At 42.1% G+C, this 27684-nt stretch overlaps 1 protein-coding gene across 3 annotated transcripts in view; it reads right to left on the reverse strand.

The window, feature by feature from the left end:
* Positions 1-127: 127 nt before the first annotated feature.
* Positions 128-27684, reverse strand: part of LOC111857559 (serine/threonine-protein phosphatase 2B catalytic subunit gamma isoform) — a 51142-nt gene continuing 23585 nt past the window's right edge. For 2 of the 3 annotated variants that reach the window (XM_072704332.1, XM_072704334.1), the window contains exons 2-15: positions 24070-24267; positions 22000-22124; positions 16481-16592; positions 14301-14446; positions 13766-13905; positions 12882-12959; positions 12632-12726; positions 11919-12044; positions 11179-11256; positions 9284-9368; positions 8837-8934; positions 7370-7396; positions 3376-3550; positions 128-2894 (exon numbers count right to left, since the gene is read on the reverse strand). In XM_072704332.1, coding sequence (XP_072560433.1) covers positions 2888-2894; positions 3376-3550; positions 7370-7396; positions 8837-8934; positions 9284-9368; positions 11179-11256; positions 11919-12044; positions 12632-12726; positions 12882-12959; positions 13766-13905; positions 14301-14446; positions 16481-16592; positions 22000-22124; positions 24070-24267 — 1490 coding nt within the window. In that variant the 3' untranslated portion in view covers positions 128-2887. The remainder of the gene's footprint in view (positions 2895-3375; positions 3551-7369; positions 7397-8836; positions 8935-9283; positions 9369-11178; positions 11257-11918; positions 12045-12631; positions 12727-12881; positions 12960-13765; positions 13906-14300; positions 14447-16480; positions 16593-21999; positions 22125-24069; positions 24268-27684) is intronic. The other variant, XM_072704333.1, reaches the window with a different exon arrangement.

A 27684-nucleotide genomic window follows, 5' to 3' on the forward strand; every position in this document is an offset into this window, starting at 1 on the left:
CTGCACTGCCAATCTCCCTGCTGCTAGCTTATGGTTTTATGCAAAAAAAACATTTTGTTAAAGTGCGAGACTATTGTATACAGTAGATACAACTTACCAATGCAGAAATGATGACTAATATAACAGGTAACAGTTTAACATGTTTATTGCAACAGGGAATAGTTAGTTTGATAAGTTAAACATGTCTGGTTTTAAAAAAAAAAAACACAGGCAGATGTATACTGGTATCTTTCTTAGCAAGCACTACGATAGAAACAGCATTAACTTTTAAAGTCAATTTTTAAACAAGGGTGCATCTATAGTAACCCTGACCTACACAAGTTTGCAAAGGCAGATATACAGCACAACAACTCATTTTAAGAAATGAGCAACTAGATAGTCAGGGCCCCAAAATTACTTAACACCCGAAACCCTTCCCAGGTTGGAAGCCATACTGACCCCTGTTGGCAGCTGATGGGCTAAACAAGCGTCTAAAAACACAAGCAATGAGGCTTCAGTATGCCACCCTCTGGTGGTGACACATGGTAAAGCAGACCAGAGTAGTGCACAGAGTAGACCTTCAGCTGTACTGAGTTTCACTTGGGTTAATCACTGGCACTTTTCTGTCACTGGCAATTTCGCATATATCCTTAGATAGGGTAGGTGTTTTGCTTGAGTTAATAAATACAAAGGCAGTTTAAATAAAAACAATCCTTTTTCTATATTTTATTTTTTTGGAGCAATACATCTACATAAATCATGAATTAGAGAGACCTTGCAGTACAAGCACTTTTCTTCCCTTTTGTACACTTAAGAAATTTTTTAACATACTTTGCACATTCTGAAACTTGGACAAGAGAAATGCAGCCCCCCAACAAGGCCCCATTTCTCCTTATTCTTTAGTATTGTTTGCAGAATCTGCATAGCCCCTTTAGAAAGCAGAGGACATGCCCTGCAATTATAGACCTGGAATAATAATAACAACAATAATAATAATAATAATAACAACAACATCATCAACATTAGCAACAACAGCAACAATAGCAACAACAATAATTAAAAAAGACTTTGGACTGCAAAAAATGATCCACAATCTGAGGTCACTTTAAAACAGGGCCCTCAATTGTACCATTCATCTGAAGACCACATGGACGAATGTTAGTGGCAGGACGGCACCCTGTGATGTCTGTTCAGCCTATGGGTGCTCAGACAGCTCTTCCCCACTGAAATAGCATGGCACGTTTCCTTAATAGAAACGCATTTCAAAAAATAAAAAAATATGGAAAGTCCTGACATGACATTCAATATATCTTTTTCTAATTCACCCCCATAAAAGCTATGAAAACAAAACTGTAGGAGGAAAAGGGCCAAATAAATGTATTAAATCTGTCATACCCACAATTCCACTCCAATGTACTTTGACTAGTGTAACAGAGTGGGGGGGCGGGGAGATAAGGAATCATATTTTCAGGTGAACTACGATAATATTTTGTTGATGATTCAAAGATAGATTATACACATCACTGGCCTTAAATAACATGACTGAAGAATCAGGTGTCAGACATCAAAAAGCACATAAAAAAAAACAAAACTTTTTCTATGGGATGCAAATGTATATTTTGGATTGGTATATGGACTACTATCCAAATGTGGAAAAAATAAACCATAGGTTGGCTTAGGCGAGAGGATAATAATAAATCACAATAGGAAATAGTCCAACAGATGTTTTGCTTTCTGATTGTATGCAAAAACATTTTGCTCTCCATCTACTTGACCTTTGATGGCAAGCAGGCAGGAAAAGCTGAACATCAGCTGAATTATTTACCAGAAAGTGCATTTTCCCCCCTTCACTTGAGAGGCAGCCCAAAGCACTTGCAGAGACTTGCAGACCACACTGCAGCTCCACCTTGTAATCTTGCCACTTGTGGATCAGCTATTCATTTATTCATTCATTCTCGTGAGGAGAGTGCCAAAGCAGAGGTCCGAAGAGATTCCTCAGATGAGATCGAGAGCAGTTGGAGAGAAAGCCTGGCCTCTCTGATTAGCCAATTAAAGCTTTATTTCTGTGTACTAAATCACACGGCAAAGCTACGAAAAACATCGGGTGTCGTCGTTCATCCTAATATTACAGACACATTGTTACCAGTTACCTCACAAAGAACACTTCGGTCCCCATTCTGGTGCCATACCAATAGGAGTGGACAATGTTACAATGTTCTCTCCTCATTTTGGCATGCAGGTGGTGTTCAGAGGAAACTGGACTATTTACCCTTGTTGTTTTGGTATGGTCTTCCGGCTACGTCTGAAGTTCTCTTAATAAGACACACTAGAACTCTCCTTATAAACAGAACATATCAGACCAGCAACCTCACTCAATGTCTTTGCAGAAGAGAAAGATGCTAAAAATATCAGTGCTCATACAGTCCTGGCAGCCGACCATTCATGGAACAGCACTAACAATCCTGTCCTTTTGCATCTTCCTTTGTTTCAGTAATACACAGGTCTGCTGTCTCGCTCTTCACCAGGGAAACACACTGGGGGCAAAAAACAGCAGAGTCCAGAACACGGCGCCGATGGAGAGTGACTGACCAAACGTACAGTCAGCTAGGCAGAGCTCAAAAACAAATGGAAATATGGCATCCTTCAGGCCAAGGGCGCCAAAGACCCAACCCCTTGTTTGGATTCTACCATTTTGATTTCAGTAACATCTTTATTTAGCTCTGTGCCGAATCAATCAGTTACAAAAAATTAACTTTTAAATGACTGCATTTAAGTAGGGGAACGCTCAAATACACATAAATGAGTCTGTATATCAAAGCAGCTCCAGGGAATGTGTCCATTCAAGTTCATCAGATGTTATTTCACCACCAGCTTTATGGCAACGTGGAGCTGCAATATTCTAAATCACTCACCTCCTAGATAAAAAAAAAATGTGATTAACATTGAAATCACCTCCTGTTTTGGGCCAATTCATATTATTTATATCAAAATGTGCAGGTCACATTTGTAAGTGCATATTCAGTAGAATGTTCCTTTGCCAAGCATGTAAGACAACCATAGTGGAATTCAGTCCCTCAGTTCGTTTCAAGTCTTTTTCAATTATATCAACTTATAACTAAACATTTACTATGTGTGGTGGATATTGCCACCAATTTGTTTTACAAATTACTCATTTTATGATATTTACCTAATATATTTCATGTTATGAAGGACAAACTGAAATATGTCTGCTAATTGTTGCTGAGGTGGGCATGTGCATTAACCCAGCCTGTCCGTTGCCTGCAACCAATGGGGGAAACAAGCCTCCGGGGGGGAGAGAGAAAGAGAGAGAGAGAGAGAGAGAGAGAGGGGGGGGGGAACACAAGAGTGACGTGTCTGTGGGGGGGGGGGGGCTACTGTGAATGGAGGTCTGTGCCATTCTTGCTGGGAGAGTTGGCTGCGTTGATGGAGTTGAGGGCACTGTCAGCCTGCTGGCCATCTCTGCGGGGGGGCCTCCTCTCATTTATCCGGTCCAGGCCGCGCGCCTCTTCGAAGCTCCGGATCTTATGCTGGGGAGAAAAGCCCTGGATGGCTGCACCAGAACACACATACACAAGAGGGGGGGGAGGGAGAAAGACCATACAGAGTAAATGCAATAAGTTTCTTGAAAAGAGTGCAAAACTGTCCCGCTGGGTCACAAGCCATGTAACTCACAGACCCTAACTTATATGATGTTTCACTTTTCTCTCTTTCGACAGTCTAAGACCGATCTAAGAGCTCCAGCCCACCACAAAGCAAGTACGGCATCTGGTCCACCTTCTTGGGTCTAACATATTGCTCTTAGTGTTCGGAATCTATGCTGGGTGGAACATGACCCCTGTCCACTCTGATGGAACAAGCCAAACAACAATTCATAAAAGAGAGAAGAATCATGCAATTTATTCACCGATAAAGAACAGGTTGCAAGTGAGTTGAGCTGGGATACTTACCATTACTGTTCAAAATAAAACAGTAAGTCAAAGTAAGCAGTCAATAGCAACATTAAGACAAAATCATTGGGACCTAACACAGATGGGCAGGAGACAGGTGACAATGGAAGGAAAACTTCTTATAATGCTTTTTACTCAGTAGAAGCATAACTTTTATTGAAAAGGTCAAACTAGCAAGTAAATTCAGGCTGTGATGCAATATGATCATTAGTGTTGTCACAAAAGCATGATTCATTAAAAACTATTTTTTCTTATTTTAAAATTGTTAGTGTCAGTATCTACAGGCAACACACACCACCACATGACACTGACTTCGAGAGACAGAACAGAGGGTTTTTCAAATATAAAAAGCATCTGCTGCAAACGCAGGTGACTCTGGAGAAGAGGCTCTGAATGAAACACACTCTAGGATTATTCACCCAGCACTGGCTGGGAAGCCTGTATTATCACAGCCTCAAGAGCTCGCTGTGCATAGGAACTACAAACTGAGGTTCCCCTCGCTGATTACAGCGCTCTGACAAGGGAGGGAACGCTGCTAGACCATCTGTTTACTGTGAGCACCGACCGATGGGGGCAGCAGCTCTGTGGGCTGCATGAGGAGGGAGGTGTTGGAGAAAAATGGGCGGCTAAAGAATCCTTAAATTGCATTGTTTTCTCTGAGGGTGAATTCCAAACAGATGCCCAATCACACTCAGCTTCTGCACACTTGGGGAAATCTGTATTTTAGATATGAAGTTTGTCATCTTTGGATGGATCATCAACATATCCAGCTTACTACTGTAATTCCAACATAACCTTACTTTATACTTCTGCCCTGCAAATACATCTAAATAAGCTGAATAAAAGTTATTCCATCGATGTAAACAAGCAGGAAGAATAAACTGAGCAAAAAATTTGTCCCAAATGTTGCAGTACAACAGCTGATGACTAATTAGTTACACAAATCAGTGTGAGATGCATGCCTTGAATGGTTCACAGAAGCAAATGAGGATGCTCTTCAGAACAGCAAGGACAAGGACGAGCTCTTACCAGAAACAGGTGCACACAGAAACTACATTAAGCACACAGAAAAATGCACAAAAATATTCAGCTATTACAGTCCTCATGACATGACCCTAAATGTATATGCATAGCTATAAGCAAGCTTGTATTATGCATGTGGTAATTATCTGTTTCATTTTTCATCTGAAATAAAACAGCCTTCCAGTAATGTTAGTGAAGGAATAGGGCATGGTCTGCAATAAGTAACAAGAGCAGGGACAAAGGGCATTGAATGACCCGCCTTTACATGTAGCACTTTTCACAAACAGCAGAGGGCGTCTCAACACAACACTCTTACTCTCCCAAATATATGGTGCTCCCTCTGTCCAACACGTTAAGAGCCGTTTAAAATCCCAGGGGATGCGTTTAACATTCACCCACGCACTACACTAGCTGTTTACTAATGTGTTTCAGCAAGACCCAAAACTTACGCTTGCGGCAGACAGGTGCTTTTTATAAAAGATGCTGCTAGTACAACTTTAACGTTAAACTGACAGCTGAACAGGAAATAAAAGAATGACGACAGAGCCACCCGATGGCACCGACAGACACGGCTGACTCGGGGTCAGGTGGGCAACACCCATCCAGGGAATGGCGCTCTTGCACAACCAGGAGTGTGAGGTCAGCGGTGGACAGCAAGGCCCGGAAAAGGTTTAAGGGTGGAAAGGCTATCCCAGACACTCCAAGGCCCCTGTCCGCTACTAGTGTTTGCCTAGTGAGCCCAAAGAGCATGAATGCAGCATTTGGAAGCAAAGCGCTTCCTATCGAGATAAGCGCGTATGCTGCTGAAGGACATAATGAGATTAGGCTCTAAAAATACCCACTAGCTGGAGGCTGGGCTGGAGGTAGAGGGTTTGGGGCAGGTCGCACGTTCTGGAAAACCAGGACATGAGAGCATGGTCTAAAGAAGTGATGTGTTGTTTTCAGCAGGCTTTGGTTAAGTTTGGTCAGCTGGAAATAGCTACTGTACAACAAATAAGAAGCAGTGAAAACACTCAGAGGCAGGGGACTTCTAGCTGGTCTGGGACCAGACAGTCCAACTGGCCACTCTGTAGAGGTCCTCTTGCTCCAGCTGTCATCAGAATTATTTTTTTTTCTCCCCCCCAAGGGGCAAGGAGAAAAAAAAAAAAAACGGGGGGAAACACAAGACACTTTCATGCCTTTTATCAAGCAGTATGTTTTGGTAGCTGTAATCCAATTTCCATCCATTTTCCAAACCGCTTATCCTTCTGGGTCACGGGGGGTCCGGAGCCTATCCCAGAAGTTACGGGCACGAGGCAGGGAACAACCCAGGACAGGGGGGGCAGCCCATCGCAGGGCACACTCACACCTATGGGCAATTTAGTAACTCCAATTAGCCTCAGCATGTCTTTTCCCATTAGAAATAATGGAAACTCATATGATCCGTTCCACAACTAAAAAAATATTCATATAAAAATTATTAATACCAAATATAAAGTAAAAATACATAAAACAAATTAACTTGCGCTTTACCTTTGAAAAGAATCGTGGATGGTGTGAGGGAGACGAGAGAGGAGAAGAGGAGGGTTATTTTGTAGGACGACTTTCACTATAATTAACGGAATCACTGCTATCTGTTGGCTCACTGGAATCTTTTTCTGTTTGTGCGACTTTAACAAGGAACCCATCCAATGACAGCTGCTTTTGCCTCCTTTTCGATTTCGCAAAAATGTGGACATTGCATTGTCTTAAACAGATTCATCGCTCGCACTGCTACACCCTTATTCAGGTGGTGCTTTTCTACTAAATTTTGACTATACGAGTGAGGCATGCCGACTGAGACTGAGCATGGGAGAGGATTACCCACAATTCCGCAGCGTGAGAAAGTGGTTCAGTTGTGATGATGTGCGCTCGGCATCAAAACAAGAAGCGCACGCATGCGCTTCCTGTTTTGAAGCCGAGCGCACGTAAAAACAAGAAAAACAAGGAGCGCATGTGTGCCATATGATTTTTGATGATACTTGGCGCTTGTAAACCAGGACTTGCTCGGTTTCCAATTCAAAATGTATTAAAAATCTTTGCTCGTCTTGCGGAACACTCGTAAACCGCGTTACTCGTAATCCGAGGTTCCACTGTATAGTGATTTGAAAACAATTGTTCAGTTTTTCCATCACCCCACCCTAATAGTTGGAATATACCAATCCAACCCAGGGCCCACCGGCAGGGCAGTGCCTTCACAACCCCTCAGACACAGCAGTCACTGGTGGTGCAAGAGAAGCCCTTCTCCACAAGGTGGTTCAAAAGGACCACACCCAAAATCAACAAGACAACGGAACAATACAGAGAAACAGGTTAATGCAGAAAAGCCCACACCAGGAGACAGACAAAACAGAGAGAGATCCACAGACCACTTGCATTACCTCGTGCCTCTTCTGCTTCTATGGTGGCTGTATAAGCGTGAGTAGTTGAGCCATGCCGAGAACGAATGGAGAAAGAGTGAATTAAAATATCAATGCAGCCAGAGACATCCATTGCATTCCAGGCTACCCCTGCATCACATCCCCCCAAATGCACAGAATTTTCCCCAGGGAAATTAAGCACGCAGAGTAGATCAACGGCTGCAGCAGGTCAAAAATAAGTATGTTCTAGATTAAACCCACAATCAGTTATTACAGGACAGGCAATTAAAGCCCTAGAGCAACTAGGTGATTTGCTGGAAACTGCATGTGTTATAAAACAGTATGATGTCTCGGAGTACCATGCAAGCAGAGAGCATACAGGACACTGATCAGGCACTTCCAGTCCAACAGGCAACCAATCATGCACATATCCATGCGGCATTCACCCTGAACTATGAAGCAACTTTTGTTTTTTTTTTTGTTTTTTTTAAATTGAACACATTCTTAGTAAGCATTAGGGCATATTTTCTGGAATGGTTAAGACATCATTAGCAAGGTGCTACATAAATCCTGATTAAATAAAGGTGTGACCAATAAGGCCTTCCAGCCTTATTACTGATGATTTCCTGAGAAGCAACCGAAGGAGACTGACTCCACAATCACGGTCAATTACGCTAGAAGCTCACCACCGCTCTCGCTGCTGCTGCGCTTTAAGCTTGTTAATGTGACCTTATCATCACAGTTTCAATGACAGGTGAATTAGACCTTGGTGAGTAGGGGAGCACGGCATGACGGAAGCAGCCAGAGGCTTCATACTTTCTCCAGCATTAATCCCATGTAAACAGAGAAATGAGGCTATCAGAAATAACCGTCTAAGGCGGCAAATGATCTGTGTGTGAGCACACATTAAATATTAGATGACATTTCCATCCAGACCTGACACAGAGGTGTTTTTTTTACCCTCCTGTTCCAGCGTTCACATACCATCTGACAACTTTATATCACACAGCACATTACTCCGGGAGGTCAGCATAAAGCTTTAATTTACATGCATGCCCAGATTAATGTGGATAAAAATAACTAGGCTGGCCCTGGCTGCTAATTAACCTGTAACATGCTGATCACATTTCACTTTATTCATTTATAATGACATATGAAAGCTTCACGCAAACAGTGAATTATTGAATAATGCACCACTCCTTACATTACTCCTTAGAAAAATAACAAACATTTTAGCAACTTTTAATATTAAATTTATATTTAGCTTTATTACACGTTGGTGCCGTTAACACTAGATGAGACAGTAAAACAAATTTCTGCTACTGGCCTGTAAACATCCTAAGCCATGCAAACCTAAGTGAAGCTCTCACTGCACCATCAACTGCACCTAAGATTACTTCAGGACATTTCCTGGACTGGGTGGTGGTCAGGATCAGCTGGGGTTGAAACTGGCACTTCAGGTCATTCAGACAGATTAGGAGGACTTACCACTCTCCAGTGTCTGCCGACCTCCCGACAGCACGCCCATGGGCAGGGTCCCGGTGGGCGTCAATCCTTTCAGCTGCAGTACACTCTCGCTCTCCTCTCTAACGAGACAACACACATCAGCAGGGAGCACCGCCATTTACAGACACCCGTCTGGACTGCAACAAGACCGCTGCAAATCCAATTCCGGGAACACCAGGCAAGAGACTTTGGCAAGCGGCCTCCTACGTAGCTTCCAGATGAGAAGCTCAGGTCTCAGGAAGTGGGACGAGAGACCTTAATCCTGTGGATCTGTAACCACATCTGCTGCAGTTACAATGACTACAGATGCACATTATCAAGATCATTCCCACTGTATACAGCCTGGGTGCTTCATCTACCAAATTCTCTCCAAATCATGTACAAGGGAAGATGGTTGGGGGGGGGGAGGACAAGGCAGAGGATGCTCACCGGAGCACGGAGAAGACCCTAGCCATCTTGCCGATGGCACGGATCTTGTTCCTGATGACCTCCTTCCTTGCAGCTGGGGTGCCTCCTATCAGGAGCACAGCTTCAGTTAGACACTGACCTCATTCACTCCACAGGCCAGGGAATTCAACACATTCTAAGGAGCAGTGCCCATCTTTTTTTTCTGAGAAATGAAATTCAAGCCAGTCTTAGCCAAACTGAGCTCCATTAAATTGACTCCATTACACAGGGGATATTCTTCCTATTTGATGAACCAAGAACATCCTCCCGTCTCAGACTTTCACATGTGATGATGTGTGATATGTCCCATTAACCCATTAATGGCTAAAATAGGGGACAGTAAGATGGCAGCAGCTGCACATTATTTCTGGCTGCTCTCAAGAGTCCCCTTAGAGCTCCTGAATGAAATTGTGGATGACCCTCTGGAATGAATGTGTGTGGGAATTAGCAAAATTCAATTTTTAACAATTTGCACCCCCCCCCCCCCATTTAGTCACCCACTGACTGACTGAATATGGTCTTAAAACCACAGGCTTGCTCTGCAAAACACTACTGTTAAAAATGACATACATCCTCTGGCATGCTTGCTGTTTCCCACACTGTCTTTCAAAAACTTGCAAGACTTGGAGCACAATAACTGACCGAAAATGAGCATCGGCAGAATGTTTTGTCAATCAGTTAATATCTGCTTTGGTGGGGAGTCACTGGAGCGTAGAGTGCAACAGATGTTAGACTGGTCAAAAACATCACTGATGTTAGTTACAGCCTTATCTGTTGGGTATCTTGTTTGGTATGAAAAGTGTGAAGCCTGAACTTATTTCTCCCAGTTAGACCCATACCGCAATTGTTAGTGGGAAGCAGCAAATTAGAAAGCGTTAACATTCTTTCACACAGTTTATCAGAAAGATAAACTGATACGCTGGCTTGGGCTCTGCAAACAAACTTAAAAACCAAAATAATATTCACTGGCTACCAATCCCCTTGACAAGGCGCTCACTGTCAAAGCAACATGAAGCTACAGACACACATCTGTAATAAACTCAACTTTGACCTTATACTCCTAGCAGTGCTGCACACACTTCATGCATCCACGCACCTTGGCAAGATCCTTTTGGTAATAAAATGCAATCTATTGCAATCTACTGACATGCCAGCAAAATAGGAGGGCACAACAAACTGCTCAAAGAAAAAAAATAAATTAAACAAAACTAATATTTTATGTGGTACATATCTGCATACAGAAGAGGATATTATATGAAATGCAAAATATATATCACATAAATGGAACACGACAGTCCAAGTGACCAAGAGGTACAATAAAAAGTCTGTAACCACGATGCTCTAGCCAAGTACATCTTGAGGAAGAAGAGAAGCAGATTCACAATCACTCCTCCTCTCACTCTAAGCTATTCTTACCTTCCCCGTGGCCATCACATTTGAACAGCACTGTTATTGGCCAATGCAGCAATCAAAAATAAATGAGGGAAATGATTCGGTATCCTAAACCAAACCAAATTATTTAACCAAAGTATCAACAAATAACAGTTAGGCTTCACTTGCAGAGCTAGTATAAGTATACAGGAGATAGCACTTCCTGACTGTTTACCTGCCAGTGCGGCTGAGAGGCTGAACATGGTACGTTTGCGATGGGAAACACAAACACTGAATATAAACTAACTGGACAGCAAGAACAAAAAGACTCTGAAGACAGCATTAAAGAACGGTAATGAGAGGAATCAGTAAAGCGGGACTCGTCTTCCCACGTTGATGACGTTGAATGGATTTACAGGAGAAATGTAATGGTAATGGTAATGGTAATTAAACCAGATATACAGTATTTTTGAACCATGGTTGGCGAATCAAACTGCTTGTTTTACCCTCGCATGTGTCATCTCCCTCGGACATGAGTTCATCATCAGAGCAGATGTTCAGGACGTTCACCAGCATCTCCGTCACTGTGAGGAAAAAATGAACAGGAAATGAATTAGCTACACAACTGTATCTGTACTGTCAAATATACTCACTCTCTCTCTGACACACACACACACACACACACACACACACACACACACACACACACACACACACACACACACACACACGCACGCACGCACGCACGCACGCACGCACGCACGCACACGCCCAATATTATTCAAAAGAATGCAGTGGTTTTGTGGCTAAAATATTCCTGGGCTTCAGTCTAGAGTTAGTCTAGGATATAAATATCTATTAACTCTTTTCCAGTCCATAAAGCAGTTCATATTGCATCTCAGCATCCCACATATGGAACTATGCTAAACATTTACTGCATTTCTGCAAAGTCTAAACCATTTACCACTGTTTACAATGGCCTATAAATTTCTTTGGACAGTACAAAAATAAGAGACCCAGATCTGCGGACTCTCTCTGTAGCTCCTATTCATTATAGTATAGCATCAAATGCAGTTTCCCCAAAGCACACAAAGAAACAAGTCCAGCATAACAGCTGTTAACATCACTGTTTCAAAGTTGGGAAAATAAGAGCCAGAATAGATACTCAACTCATACAGGAATAAATTAACTGGCGATAAAATGGCAAAAAAGTTTGCCATGCACACTTTCAAAAAGCAATGTTCACCTTTCTCTCCTACAAAGGGCAGCGACCACGTGAAAACATCCATGAAGTTGGGCAGCCAGTATGGGTGAGGAGAGCAGTTAAATTGTCGGATGTTCATTACATTGTTCTCATACTTCAAAACAGCAGCTGTTGAGACAAGGAGAGCTATTACCAAGCGGTGAAAGTCATAAGTGACTGTGCAGCTTTGGTTCAGGTTTGTGAATAAGTTATCAAGCCCTGATAACCCTGCTGTTGATCTAGTGAATGCTAATTCGTATAGAAGTATTCTGGGGCTGGGCAGGATAAAAGAGACAGAGTTCAGCCAGATGGTGATCTATAGCTAGGTGGCTCAGGCATGATACACATCCCAACCAGCAATACACCGCAGGCATGATACACATCCCAACCAGCAATACACCGCAGGCATGATACACATCCCAACCAGCAATACACCGCAGGCATGATACACATCCCAACCAGCAATACACCGCAGGCATGATACACATCCCAACCAGCAATACACCGCAGGCATGATACACATCCCAACCAGCAATACACCGCAGGCATGATACACATCCCAACCAGCAATACACCGCAAATAAGGCATCATCACAGGGAACACAGCAAGACCATTAGGCAGCACGTGGTCCTCTTCGGGATATACGCAAATAAGGCAACAACAACTCCCTCCAATTAGAAAAATTCAGTAAAAGGGCACCTTTATGTTCTCGTACCTTTGTTGTTATACACGTCTAGGTAGTTTGGTGCTGAAAAAATTGTGATTAATGAGGGAAAACCGGTTGTCTGGCTTTTTCTGTACATTCGATACCTAGAAGAAAGGGAGTGAGAAAGAGTATGTAAAAAAAAAACACTGATGAAACACATGGCTAATGATAATTCCACATATAGTGAAATGCAAAATGTATTAATGGCCAGAGGAAGAGAACCATACAATAAATATATAAAATAAAAACTTTTGTTTACCCCGCATCCTGAGCTTCATGTGCTCGTATTACAGACAACAAATTGTTGTTTAGCAAAAAGTCACATACTGCATGATAGCTGCAAGGCAAGAAAAGCACATTAAGAGAGATGGACGACAAAGTCTCATAAAACCCACATTTCATGTGTTTTGAATTTTGCCCGACAGCCATGTAGTAAGGGCCCTGCAAGGGAGCAATTAATATTTTTTGATCTTGCTGACCCTACAATTTTCAGAGCATGGTTTTATTTTCTTTTCTGTGCCATGGTTTCTGAGGCACGGGCTAATGATCTCCTGTATCAGGAGTTGGAGCTGGAGTAATGACTGGGTATGAACGATGCTTGGGGGGATAAAAGACCACATTAAACAGAGAGAGTATCTGGTGCGGTGGTTGGCATTGAGAGGGGTGTTCTCCCAGCTGTCCTGGGGGCAGCTCCAGCAGTCAGAGGACCACCTGCCTTTTGCTAAGCTGGCAGCTCAGTAGGGCTGCAGCATGACGCAGCTGAAAACAGCTCAAAGGGATTTCCCCCACCACGGCTTACACTACATAACACAGGGCACAAGATTACCAGGATTTCCCATTCACACAAGGCTAAATCCTGTCCACTGTAAAGCATGAACCATCAACAATAAAATAAAATATCCATTTAAAAGTACGGTTAATATGGCAAGGATAACACAATAACTGCAATGAGAGATACATATGACTTGTGTGGTTTTTTAAAGTTTGAAAACTATTACTGTGTTCTGGACAATTTTGTTTACCTGATGAAATGTTTTTTTAATGAGGAATTAAATATTAAGGTGACTGAGACATTTAGCAGTGCTTATTTAGAGCAGGTTCACACAGGCTGACACGGTCATGGAGGTCAGATATGACCCGTACCTGAAAAAATAGGAGCAGCCTCTCACAGAGTTGTGGTTGAAGTGTTCAGAGGTCTTCTCGCTGCCATAGTCCTCTCCAGGGTCTGACCACAGCAGGTCACACATGGGCCCAAACGCCGGTGGCTCCTTGAACCTGTCCAACTGCAAAATGCAGCTTGGCCTGACTCCCTAGCACTTGGTGTTCTCAGTGTCAAAAGCCGATCCCAAGTTTAATACAAAATCATACAAGTCGAGAATTCCTACATGATTTTAAAGCTGATATTGCCATTTTACAGGCTTTCTGGAAATAAAGGCATATCACACAGTATGCCATGTTAACTGCGGCAATCTGGTGTACCCATCCATGACCTGAGCAAATAACTGGTACTGCATAAACGTCAGCACATTCTGTCTGAAATGACAATTTTCATAGAGGTGAAAACCGAATCTAAAATTCATTCATAAACCTTTAACTTGAGCACCATATCCAAAATTCAACAGGTACACAAGCAAACTCCTTGTGTGGGGGGAGGTGGTCCTGACCGCGAGACACATACCTTTCGAATGTCGTCTAGGCAGGTGATCTCTGGAGACAGACCTCCATGCACACAGAGAAACTGCTGGTTAAGGAGGGCGGCAAGGGGCAGGCAGTCGAAAGCATCCATACAAGCGTCGTACACCCGCTCAGAATACTTGATCTTACCTGTGGGGGGGGGGGGGGGGGGGGGGTAAGCCAATGGGTGAATACATGGACCCATTTATCTGTGACACTGTTGTCAGCCTTGCTTACGTCATGATAGGTTTTAGAAAAAGACAGTACTTGTTTTTGACTGATTTTGCACAAAGTTGTACCAGCTAGACAGGTGTGTAGAAACCAGAACAGGTGTGTAGAAACCAGAACAGGTGTGTAGAAACCAGAACAGGTGTGTAGACAGGTGTGCAGAAACTAGAACAGGTGTGTAGACAGGTGTGCAGAAACTAGAACAGGTGTGTAGAAACTAGAACAGGTGTGTAGACAGGTGTGCAGAAACTAGAACAGGTGTGTAGACAGGTGTGCAGAAACTAGAACAGGTGTGTAGACAGGTGTGCAGATACTAGAACAGGTGTGTAGACAGGTGTGCAGAAACAGGAAACAGGTATGTAGACAGGTGTGCAGAAACAGGAAACAGGTGTGTAGAAACTTAGTTATAAAAGACATATTTCAGTCATTATACACATACCCAATCCTATGCTGAGTAAAACCTTGGTACATATTCAAAGTAGTGCTCGAGGGAATTGTGCCCTTATTTGGCTAAATTGTACAATTACTTAATAATTCCCTGGAAATTAGTGTGCCATATTAATAGAGGCAACCAAGAACAGAGCAGTGCCATCTTGAAATGTCAGCTGTGGTTCAAATTTACTTTTGAGTAACACACACACACACATTTACACATTTTTTTGGGACACCAATCATCATAACAACCCAATACTAGAATAACAGAAGTTGGTTTTCACCGCCACCCCACACCCAAGCAACCGGCAGTATAACTTGTAATTTCTCATTTGGCAAATATATTGAACAAGTATCGATGAAACTGGAACCTACCCAAAACAACAGAACATTTTCATACCAGATTACCATCCGTTCCTATGTCTGCTAATATTTGGTAAGCGCTATCCAAATTGCCCCAGTTTCCCCTCCTCCCACTAAATCTCCAAACTCATTAATGAGAAAAAAAGTACGATTCCCATGCTGGCAGCCATATTTAAAAGCTTGCATGTGTTTCAGATGGAACTTCACAGCTCAACCGAATTATTCTACATAATGTGTGGCTGGATCATTGCTTTTAGTTAATAGGCTTTTATGCATGCTAATGAGGAATTTGATTACAAACATATTTGCATAAAATGCCATAGCTGCAAGGGAGTCCATGCTCATTTCACTTCATTTACTCTTTGTATCCTATTAACTAACATCAGAACAAGCAAACTGATGTAGTTCTACTTGAGTTTGCATACTAATGTTCCACACCTGCGTGATCACTCCCTTACGATTCACTTCAGACCTTGTTACACGCATAATAGTGCACTTCAGACACATCTATATTTGCTCATCTTCCAAGCACTACATTTCAAATCATACATACAGACTAGCCCAGTTGGCTTTCTATTACAAACCCCAGCTCTCAACAAAGAAACTAAATTTCACAAAGATCGATGAGACCCTGTTCCTGAAGCATCTCTGCAGTTGACAAAGCACACTGTAATGCTGATATACATTGGCTCACATCTTATTTAAGTGACAATTCAATAAGTTTGGATTGGGGGTCTTGATATGTGATTCAACATACTATATTTAGTTTCTTCAGTGTATGTAGTTCAGATATTCAAATGTATCTGAAGCAGTTTTGACACCCATATCACAATACCTACTGCTGATACCACCCCAACCCCCAATCATGCCGGCTCTCCTCTCTGCTGAGGAAAGATTCCTACATGGTTGGACACCAGCATTAAGCAGGAAACTGTACTTTACACCAATTGACAGCAAGACATAAATCCTAAGGGCCTCATTTGTTTTGGATGCGCCAATACCTCTATCCTACCAATATATCGCAATATATCATATAGAGCTTGCAAAGAAACATGACAGTGAACAGGATGATGGACGCTTACTAACGTACAAAGCTTTGTTGAGTTTACAACCCACTGCATGCAGTGACAAATTCACACCAACTCGGGAAGCTGCTCTTACACTCCTGTTTGAAGGTGAAATATTCTGTGAGATGCCGACACTCATGGTTGCCTCTGAGGAGAAAGAGTGTTGTCGGGTGGTTGATCTTGAGGGTCCAAAGGAACAACACACACTGCATGAGAAGAAGAAGAGACAAAGGTTTACAAAACATAACATCACACACATAAACCATGAGAGCGGATCTGTAAATATCACAACTTGTGCTAAATATTGGAGTCGATTGAAACGAAAAGGGGAGGAGCAGCCGACTCGGTAATCAGGGGTCTAACATAAAGATTAAGGTGCGGGACAAACACAGGGATTCCTTAATAATCATTTCTCCCCCTTCACCTTTCCATAGCAGCCAACTAAACTGGCAACAGATCACACAGCTAACAGTCTGCTGGATTACAAGAGCCTGGCTGGGAGGAGACGACACTCCCATTCCCTTAAGGTTTCTGGTACATATGAAAGAAGGGAGGGGGGCTACTGCAGGCTAGAAGTGAGCCACAATCCATGAGGGCTATACAAAACTGAAAAGACCATAAACATGCGCAGACAGAGCGATCCAGTGAAAAGCAGACAAAGGTAGGAAGGAATGGCGAGGGATGACTAGCACTGGCACTTTGCTGGCAGGTAAGACCTGATATTAAGCTTGCAGTTACAGACGCCTCTTCTAAACTACTGAGCTAAAACAGATGAATAGAGTATTACACTGTCACTGTGCCACTCTGATTCTTAGCCAGATCCCAAAAACGCCCCATCATGCGTCTTGTCTTTTCTGTACCGATAGCACAATGGGGAAAAAAATATATACATAGAAGGAAAAATGAGAGGTGAAAACGATAGATACAGCTCCTCAGAAAACATTTAAAATGCCGCCATGAGTCGAGGTATGAAAACATGTTCAGGTAGATCAAAGGGTTGGCGAGCAATAACAGTAGGAAGGGGGTCAAGCAGGGGTGCTGATAGATTGCCTGGGTCAAATTAGCATAAACAAATTACTAGCATAAAATGGTGATCCGATTAGAATGGCAGAAATCAATTTCTCGTCCCGTCACGGAGCTAGCACTTAAGCTCGTTAAAGTTGATTTGGCTCTCCCTGATACATCATGCTCATGTAAATGAAGAGAGGCTCATTGTAAACGCGGGGCCGCAGGATTTGAAACAGTGCCTTGATCAATAGAGCCGTGTGGTGCACGAACTCCCTGCTTTGTTATTAAAGCTGCTTTCGCCTCCTGCTGCTCGCTCCAGGGATCCTGAGCTGCCCAGCCAAAGACCCGACTGACCACTTACATCATGCTATTAGCCTAATTGTAGCTATTTTTATGGGCGGCACATAAAGTGAAGCAGCTTGCCCTGATGAAGACTAACAAGTGATTGCTTATTTTAAGGCCATTATAGGGGTTGCACCTTTATAAAGCTTCAAAGTGTGTCATTTCCATTGGGTCAGCAGCACCGATGACTTCTCAAAACACAGGCTTGCTGTACATATTTACTTGCATCATGCTCATCCTACTCAATATTTAAATTCTAAAATTTTAGACCTGAATTTATAGTCGCTAGCCAATAAAAAACATAGGATTTCCAAAAATCCAGTATTTCAGGAGTGTTAGAAAAAATTCTCTGAAACTACTTAACAAAATAAACCTAAAACAATGTAACGAGACACCTTTAGCACCACAAACAGACGCCTCTTCACTGTTGTCAATGAACGTGGACTTACATGGTTTTCATATCATGCTTTCCAATGGTGCACTGTTAGTCTGAATCTCCTTTTTCCGCTGACTATATTTCAGTAATATGGACAGTTAGTCTAAATGTTAGGACATAATCAGAGCTTTATCTTTCTATTTAATTTTATCTAGCTATCAGCGTTAAAGTTGCTAGAGATACAATGCAATCCATACACGACAATCTTGAATGCAAATGTTTACTAGTACAAACAAATACCATCTTCAAACAAGAAGTGTATGGTGTTACTTTACCATGACAGTGATATTCCACTCAAACTGCAGTGCAAACCTTCTTCTGGTTTTGAGTGACAGCTATCAGCTGAGGCTAAATAGTTGACCCTAGTGCTGCACAACTAACTGTTTTTGAATCTCAGTCTCGATTCACACCACCATGAAATCTCATTCAAGAGTTGAATCATGATCTTGATTCCTATGTAATCTCATTCTTACACAAAGTTCCGCCATGTCTGCATTAGCGAGTAGATCAGTTGCATCAAACCAAACACTCCCTATTTCTCCCTAAGCAGTACCAATACATCACAGGACTGTATTACATCATGTTATAGGAAGAGGGGTCAGAAAATCTGGTGTTAGGGCAGGCGATAAAATAACGACAATTACCGAGATAGTTTTCCTCAATATCAATATGACCAGTGTTAGATGAAAGTTCGACCGGAAATTACATTACTTTCTCTGTGACTGTCTGCAAGGCCCTGCAACTGAACACAAGCGCAGACACAGCCACAAAAACACAGAGAATGCAGTAGGGCAGGCATGGATACGAAAGACAACACACTCAAAATAACAATGCAACTCACCAGGGGAGCAGGCAAGTCCAAAGCAAACCTGTCCAATAAGGGTAATCCAGCAAAATCCAATATGTAAGTCCATTGTAAAATGCAGTTCATGAGAAATCCACACAGCATAATCCACAGAGAATTGAGAAAAGCTAGGAAGAATGTGCACTATGGTGTTCTGTCAGCACTAACTAAAATAACCTGGCCTGCTGCCAATCACAGTGTTTTGAGAATGGACTTATGCACAACAAACGTACAGCAAAGTTTACCAAATCAGCAAAGCACTCCTCATACTGCTGTTCTGGTAATGTCCATGATTCATGGGAGAGAGAAGCTCTCCATCAGAGGAAACTTCAGTGTTGGTGGCAGCAGCCACAACTTTTGAAAAAGGGGATATTGCAGATAAACTAGACAAAAAGACATTGACGGTGTGACGCCTACGACACGCAACAGACTGGTGCTGTGTATTGTAATCTTTCCCAAAAACTAGTAACCAACTAAAACTGGAAAAACTTTACTACAAATGTCACCACTTGAAGCACTGCCATCCAGTAGAAAATACAGAATGCAAGTACTTACAGTTACAGACACTAGCAGTTAGTGTTGCAACTTTCAGTCGTGTCCCATATTGGTTCAAAATGGCAACACTGTTTTATTCTTCAATCTGAGGTGGATGGCAACTATTAGCAATGTCAAATCTGCCCCCTTGCTGGCAGTTAAACTTGGTGAGCTTGAATATGGAATGGACAGATCAGGAACAGGGGACCCAAATGCAAACCAAGCAGGTACTCAAAACACTAAATGAGAATCTATGTAGAGGACGGATGACAATTTAGAAAAAAGGGGCAGTCTATCCAGGGAGTGAAGGGATAAGCAGACACTTGTGCATATGAGGGGATATCAGTACAAGCACAAACAGTCAGAAGGGGATCACGACACGCACTTGCTGGGCTGGGGATGAGGTCATACACTTGCACCTAACCACACACAAAATCATCTGTCAGTATTCTGGTAAATGTGTCCAGGTGAGCAGATGAGAAAATCACAATCAGTATTATTATGGGGGGGAAAATTTTGCAATTCATATTTCACCCAGAATCATCTAACCGTAGCTGACACTCCTCAAAACACGGGGGAGGGAGATATGCAGTTTTGATGGATACTTCTGACATCCAATGGAGATATTAGTTAAATAGATGCCTTCATAAAACATATTTTCATTGGTCAATTACATATCAAATGATATCAGTCGGCAGAGGACAATGGTCGTATTCCATCTATAATAAACAGTCACAATCGTCACAGGTGGACATCAGACTGCAAAGATATATCATTGGTGATGGAAAGCCAACTATTGTAGCTAGTCCCAGTTTCTGCTTGAGAGCCCTGAATGACCAAAGATCATATATGAAAGTCAAGCAGCGTACGCACACGTACACGTACACACACACACACGCACACATACACACACGCACACATACGTACACACACATACACGTACACACACACACACCTGAAAATGCAGGCTGCTTGTGGGAGCAGGGAGAGAGATGCTCACAGAGTTCTACTCATGCATGGTGCTTCATCCATTTACCCCAATTGCTTTTGTCTCTGACATTTGGCTGGATACCCATCAGAAAGCCTGGCTCTGAACACAGGCTTTAGAAACCCATACCTTTAGAATGGGGCATGTCCCAGCCACCCCACCAGGCCTGTTTGAGCTCCTCAGCAAACCACTCAGGTCAACAATCTAACGTGTTTTTTTTCCGAAATCAGTATGGCCCAACAGCAAACTAACCATAGAATTCAGTGAAGAGTGATAAAATTGTGAAAGCAAGGAGTCCCTAGTCATCGTGAAATAAAATCTCCACTAATGTACCTTATTAATTGTATTGATTGTAGCACCACATGTCTGACTGCAGCAAAGATAATCAGCAATTTCTAAACACTGCCTCTCTTTCAGTAAGTCCTTTCAAAGCCAGAAAAAGTAACTAAAACCAGTATAAAAGCACTAAGCTGTTCAGTAAAGCTGCCCATTATCCAGTATAACAGCACAAAACCCTGAAATAATTTTCAGTGAGACTGATGGCAAGTACCACATGAAAAAATAATGAATGTGACTGTAATTGCAGGGTGTGTCATTTTTATAGTGTCTAAAACTGAAAGGCATTGTTTGAGACACATACCCCAAATGAGCCAATCAGCAGCTGCTCGACTGTCCGACCACACAACCAGCCAATCAGCTGCTGCACCCAAAGAGGCTGTCAGGAATTCCTCAGAGTTACCAACTGAATAGAGGAATGTGGAAAACTGTGCCATAGTGCTAGGGATCAATCAACAGAAGAATGTATTATCTGATCCTTTTCTCACAAATTAAACAATTAGAAAAAAACACTTCATGTATCAGTAAGACAAACCAGTTACAAGAAGAGTAGGGAAATTCCTGAAAACTAGTAGGAAAGAGAGTGAGGAACAAGGACGTAATAGGGGAACAAGACCTATTAGCCCAAAGCCCCTGCCAAAGTAGCAGAGCAGAATTGGAACCCCGGCCTATGTTAGAGTGTGATCCAACAATCTCCCTCCTACATCTCAGCAATCCGTCTGTCAGCATCACACGATCTGCCAAATCATTATTTCACATGCACAGCAACCTGGACACTAATTTGATATTTTACTGCTCCGTTGTCTTTTATGACAGAATCTCAAGTGTTAAAGTGGACACTATTCATCCTGTTACAGGGTGAGTAAAGTACAGCCTGTGATGGCATGCTCTTACACAGGCTGTGTAAGTGAGACACAAGTAGAAGATACATCTATTACAACACCCTCTGCGAGACCAATGGAACACGAAGGGAAAGCTGGGAGTCAGCTGAAAATGGCAAGGCACTCTGAAGGAAGCCCCGAGGCACTCTGAAGGAAGCACTCTGAAGGAAGCCCCGAGGCACTCTGAAGGAAGCACTCTGAAGGAAGCCCCGAGGCACTCTGAAGGAAGCCCCGAGGCACTCACCTCAATGCTGAAGTATCCTCGGTCCACATAGTCTCCCAGAAAGAGGTAACGCGTGTTGTTTGGTGAACCCCCGACCTCAAAGAGCTTCATCAAGTCGAAGAACTGTCCGTGAACATCACCACACACTGTCAGCAGAGACAAAGGGTATGGGGCGCAACACGAGAACAAATCTAAGTAAATTAAACAAAATTTGTAACTGTATTGCACCGCCCAGCTGACACCTCTAATTAGCCAGTTATGACATTTTTTTTTCCCCACAGTCCTCCACATAATTTCACAAAGAACTGTATAATTCATGCAATATCTGAACTAATTAGGTAATGGAAATAGGATGTAATAAACCCCTAAATTCCAAACCTTTTGTATATACTGCACAACTATATACATATATAAATTACAAACTAGACAGATAAGAAAAAGAAAAGCAGAAAACACTTTTCCGTTTCTGATAACAGGCACTTTCCCAACGAAGCTCAGGAACCTAGTTCCCGGTTTTGAGTTCCAGGGGATTCTTGACTAGGAACTTTTGTAGTTCCTGGCCACAACCGGAACAGTGACCTATATGCTAAATAAGCATGGAAAATGCAATAAGTTAAACTTTACATGTAATTTCATACGAAACTATACCATCACCCCAAAATAATGGAGGATGACCAAGTCATTTTGTTAGCTATTTGTCCTTTGTCCTAATGGACAGCACCACAGAATACAGACCTGGTCTTGAGTCCAAAACACGAGTCATCACATAAATAAGTAAGCAAGCAAATAAATAAACAAACAAACAAACAAACAAATAAGCAAACAAGCAAGCCAGAGAATGCAGTTAAAATCTAACTTTGGAAAGCTTTTGGCAGAACAGTAAGTTTTTTTCCAGCAAACGCAATCCGGTTTTACTATTAGGGACAGGTTATAATCATAACCTCGCGGCATCTGAAACGACACTCAATAAAACTCATCATTAAAAGTAACTCCTCGGTCAAAATGAATTCATAAAGTACACTTCCCTTTGAACATTCAAGTCAGCTCTGGCCTTGGCCAGGGATTACATTCATTTTACAATCGAGCAGTTCATGGGCGATAGCTGTAGTGCTAGGAAAATGAACGCCTACACCAACATTTGGACAGCATTAATGAAGCTGTACCGAAACAGTTGGCCTCTTGTACATTCCCTCTCCACATGCTTCTATACATGTAGAGGCAGATTCTAAGGTCCAACAGTAGCATGGCTCCTCAAAAATCTGCGCATTTTAAGCACACTGCTTCTCTATATTAAAGAGCAGCATTTTGGTACATCATGGGCAGAAGGTAGTGCACACAGCTCTACCGTGAGCTTTTACCTTTCACTTAATGCTCAAGCATAAGCATCATAGCGTCTAACTTATAAATCCTCAAGTTATTACTCACAACACATGCACCTTACAATGCTGGGAATATTACAAACTTTTAAGAACTATTTGGTGTATAATACTTAAAAAGAAGAAAATTTTAATCTAACACGATTAAACTGATGATGCCTAGAGATTTGCTCTGTACAATTAGTTTGCCAGTATACAAAGAGAAAGAATTCTAGCTATAGCTATTGCTTTCTTGCTTTGCACAAAACACATATCAGTTTAGATTACATTTATTTTGAAATGCACTGAACACACCAAGACTACTGACTTTAAAGTGCTCTATGTACTGAACAGGAACATTTCACAATAAGAAATAGGAAAACTCTGAGATTATCAGGAGTCAGAGATGTGCTGTGACTGCAGAATAATACTGCATGTCCATTACTTGTTACACGACCATGGCATTCTAAAAATTTAACAGCAACATAGTATTCATCAGCTGCCTGACATGTGAACTTAGTGTATGAAGAAGAAAAAAAAGATGCATCCCCCAAGGTTGCTTATATGAACCAAATAATGGCTGCCTTTTCAGGACCATTGACAGAGTTTGGTTTGTTGTTGAATGGGAAATATTTACAACACACCTGAGCAAAGCATCAGGTGGCCTTGAATCCCTTGTGTTCATCTGAATGACCTAAAGTAAGAGATCCTTTGGTCCACCAAGGGGGAATGGTACCTGTGATGGGTGCCTCCACCTCTAGCATGCACTTCTCCTGGCGCAGGATTTTGGCACCGTCGTTGATGATGCGCAGTGCCGCCTCCTCCTCCAGGCGGCCCTCCTTCACAAGGTGGTTCTTCAGTAGTTCCACCTTGGGCTTGCCATCTTCAAACAGCTCCTTCATGGAGAGTCGTTGGTGGGGAGGGAACGGCACTGCTATTGTGGGGAAAATAAAGAGGGTAGGGTTGGTATGTTTATGACAGAGGAACCTGGAACAACCATCACCTGAAAAGTAAGTTCCACTGAATTGATGATGAAATACTTTAAGACACAAACACTGATAAAACAGGGATCATCAAGGCGGTGCAATCCTTCACTTCACAAGAGTATTAAGTAAATAATCAGATTATTAATTAAATTAACATCCACTTAAAGGGTCTTACAAGTACACATGCATAGTATAGATATAGAGTGGCCCGATATTTAAATTTGATCAGCCATTTTCCATAGTGACAGACAAGGGATTTTGTTGGCTTATTCACCATTTAGAACGCGGAGCAAGACTGCCTGACTCAGTAGGAGTTTCTTCCCACAGACCATCAAATTACTGAACTCCATCAACCAGCACACAACATGCTGACCTGTTGTGACTGCTGAATCCCTGAACACACACACACACACACACACACACAAACACACACACACACACACACACAAGAACTCATCTCTCTTAAATTGCTGCTATTTCTGTGCTAGAATGTTTCTTGTTACTTTAACACCATTCACCAAGGTTTTTATTTTTTGTCACACTGTGCAATAATGCAACTACGTGAAATATAACATGCAATATTCTTATGATGGGGACTATTATTTTTTATTTCAGCCTCTATTGGACTATACATGAACGTGTCTGTCTATGCTGTCCATTATGTTTATTTGCTGTTGTATAGCATGCACTTGTATTGTGTCTATGTTTGTACATTGAGCCTAGAGAAACAATTTCATTCAGCTGTGTACTCCTTGTTGTACGATCCGAATGCCAAAGTTCAGTTCAGGATAGGTCATAAAGTACCAGCCCACCTGAACTAATTTAGCAATAGAAAATAGGGTGGAATGAGACCAAATTCCTAACCTGCAACTCCAAACCAGTAACTTTTAATTCATTGTTAAATCTGGCTTGCAGATTGATCTTTCCACTGTTTCACTAATCTCAGTGGGCAATCTCTGCAAGGTTCACTGCTGGCAAGTTCATCCCCAGCCTGGTTTTCATGGTTATCAGTGCACCACTGCTATTACGTCATATCTAAAACACAGCTATATACTGTATAGCCGTCATAACTTGAATAAACTCGACTGCTCAATTTTTCAAAAGCATCAATTAAAACTTGGGTTACTGGGTTTAATTACTTAGCAATATGGCAGAGGGAAGAAGGAGCATAAGGGATCGGGGTCCAAATAAAAATAGAGGGAAAGTCTTAGTTAGGTCAGAGTACTTCACATTAAAAGTAAATGAAAATGCAGTTTGCATACAGAACTTATCACAACAGCAAAATTGCAATGCAACAGCATCTTACAAGACGACATACACAGAGCCACCCATTAATGCATAGTTAGCCATAGACAACTATAAACTATATGGTCCTTTAGCATGTGCGCCATGCTTTATACATACATACACACTCACTACTATTACTTCATATCTAAAACAGTGAGCAAATTCAACTTGACTAAAATGCTATACATGCATGTCATTGCAGATATTACATTATATTATATACACTATATTGCCAAAAGTATAGGGATACCTCTCCAAATAATTGAATTCAGGTGTTCACTTCCATAGCCACACGTGTATAAAATGAAGCGCCTAGGCATGCAGACTGCTTCTACAAACAATGGTTCGCTATCAGGAGCTCAGTGAATTCAATCGTGGTACCGTGATAGGATGCCACCTGTGCAATAAGTCCATTTGTGAAATTTCCTCTCTACTAAATATTCTACGGTCTACTGTTAGTGGTATTATGACAATATATAATCACAAAGCAGGCATGACGTAAGCTGAGGCAAAGTGTGCAGAAGTCGCCAACTGTCAATAGCTACAGACTTCCAAACTTTGTGTGGCCTTCAGATTAGCTCAAGAACAGTGCATAGAGAACTTCATGGAATGGGTTTCCATGGCCGAGCAGCTGTATCCAAGCCTTACATCACCAAGTGCAATGCAAAGTGTCGAATGCAGTGGTGTAAAGCACATTGCCACTGGATTCTAGAGTAGTAGAGACGTGTTCTCTGGAGTGACTAATCACACTTCTCTGTCTGGCAATCTGATGGATACTGTAAGTCTGGGTTTGGCGGTTGCCAGGAGAACGGTACTTGCCTGACTGCACTGTGCCAAAGATAAAGTTTGGTGGAGGGGGGATATTATGCTGTGGGATGGTTTTTCAGGGGTTGGGCTCGGCCCCTTAGTTCCAGTGAAAGGAGCTTGTAATGCTGCAGCATTCTAAGCCATTTTGGACAATGTCATGCTCCCAACTTTGTGGGAACAGTTTGGGGATGGCCCCTTCCTGTTCCAACATGACTGCGCACCAGTGCACAAAGCAAGGTCCATAAGGACATGGATGAGCGAGTTTGGTGTGGAGGAACTTGACTAGCCTGCACAGAGCCCTGACCTCAAACCGACAGAACACTTTTGGGATGAATTAGAGCGGAGACTGAGAGCCAGGCCTTCTCATCCAACATCAGTGCCTGACCTCACAAATGCTCTTCTGGAAGAATAGCCAAAAATTCTTATAAACACACTCCCAAACCTTGTGAACTGCCTTCCCAGAAGAACTGAAGGTGTCATAGTTGCAAAGGGTGGGCCAACTCCATATTAATGCCTATGTATTAAGAATGGGATGTCAAAGTTGATGTGTGTGTAAAGGTAGGTGTCCCAATACTTTTGACAATATAGTGTATACAGCTCTGGAAAACATTAAGAGACCACTCATTTCTCAATTTGTGGGTATGCGTCTGGGTAAAACATACATTTCTTCTTTTTTTTTTTTGCAAACTGCAGCCTGGTTCTCCTCTGTTACTCATGGATGAAAGGGCTTCCGACTTGATTTACGGGACTTCAGTCCTGCTTCTAGGAGTCTGTTACCACTTAATGTTTCCCATTGTTTTTGAAGGTCACTTGATGTCATCCTCCAATTCACGAGGCATTGTCGGATAAGTTGACGGTCATCTCTGCCATTAGAAAGTCGCTTCCGTCCTCTACCTGGCTGGTTTTTGATGGTTTCCGGTGTCTCCTGTTTCACCTTGTTGTTGTGCTCTGCAGTCTTAGAAATTTTCAGCCTGGAAGCAACCTGCCGCTCAGTGTCGCCTTTTGCCAGGAGAACCAGGATTAAACCAAGATTCAAAAAATGTAGATTCTTTAAGAATATGGAGTTCTCATTTTCGTCTAGAGCTGAAGTCTACCTACATGTCTGTCATGGACAGCAAGAATGGGTAGGCTAACAGAGAATTTCCTCATGGAGATCAATAAAGTGCCATTATTATTATTTGTTGTTTACTACTACTACTACTACTACTACGTACGTACTACTACTACTACTACTACTATTATTATTATTATTATTATTATTATTATTATTA

This window comes from Paramormyrops kingsleyae, chromosome 2 (genome assembly GCF_048594095.1).
Source record: "Paramormyrops kingsleyae isolate MSU_618 chromosome 2, PKINGS_0.4, whole genome shotgun sequence".
Lineage (NCBI taxonomy): Eukaryota > Metazoa > Chordata > Actinopteri > Osteoglossiformes > Mormyridae > Paramormyrops > Paramormyrops kingsleyae.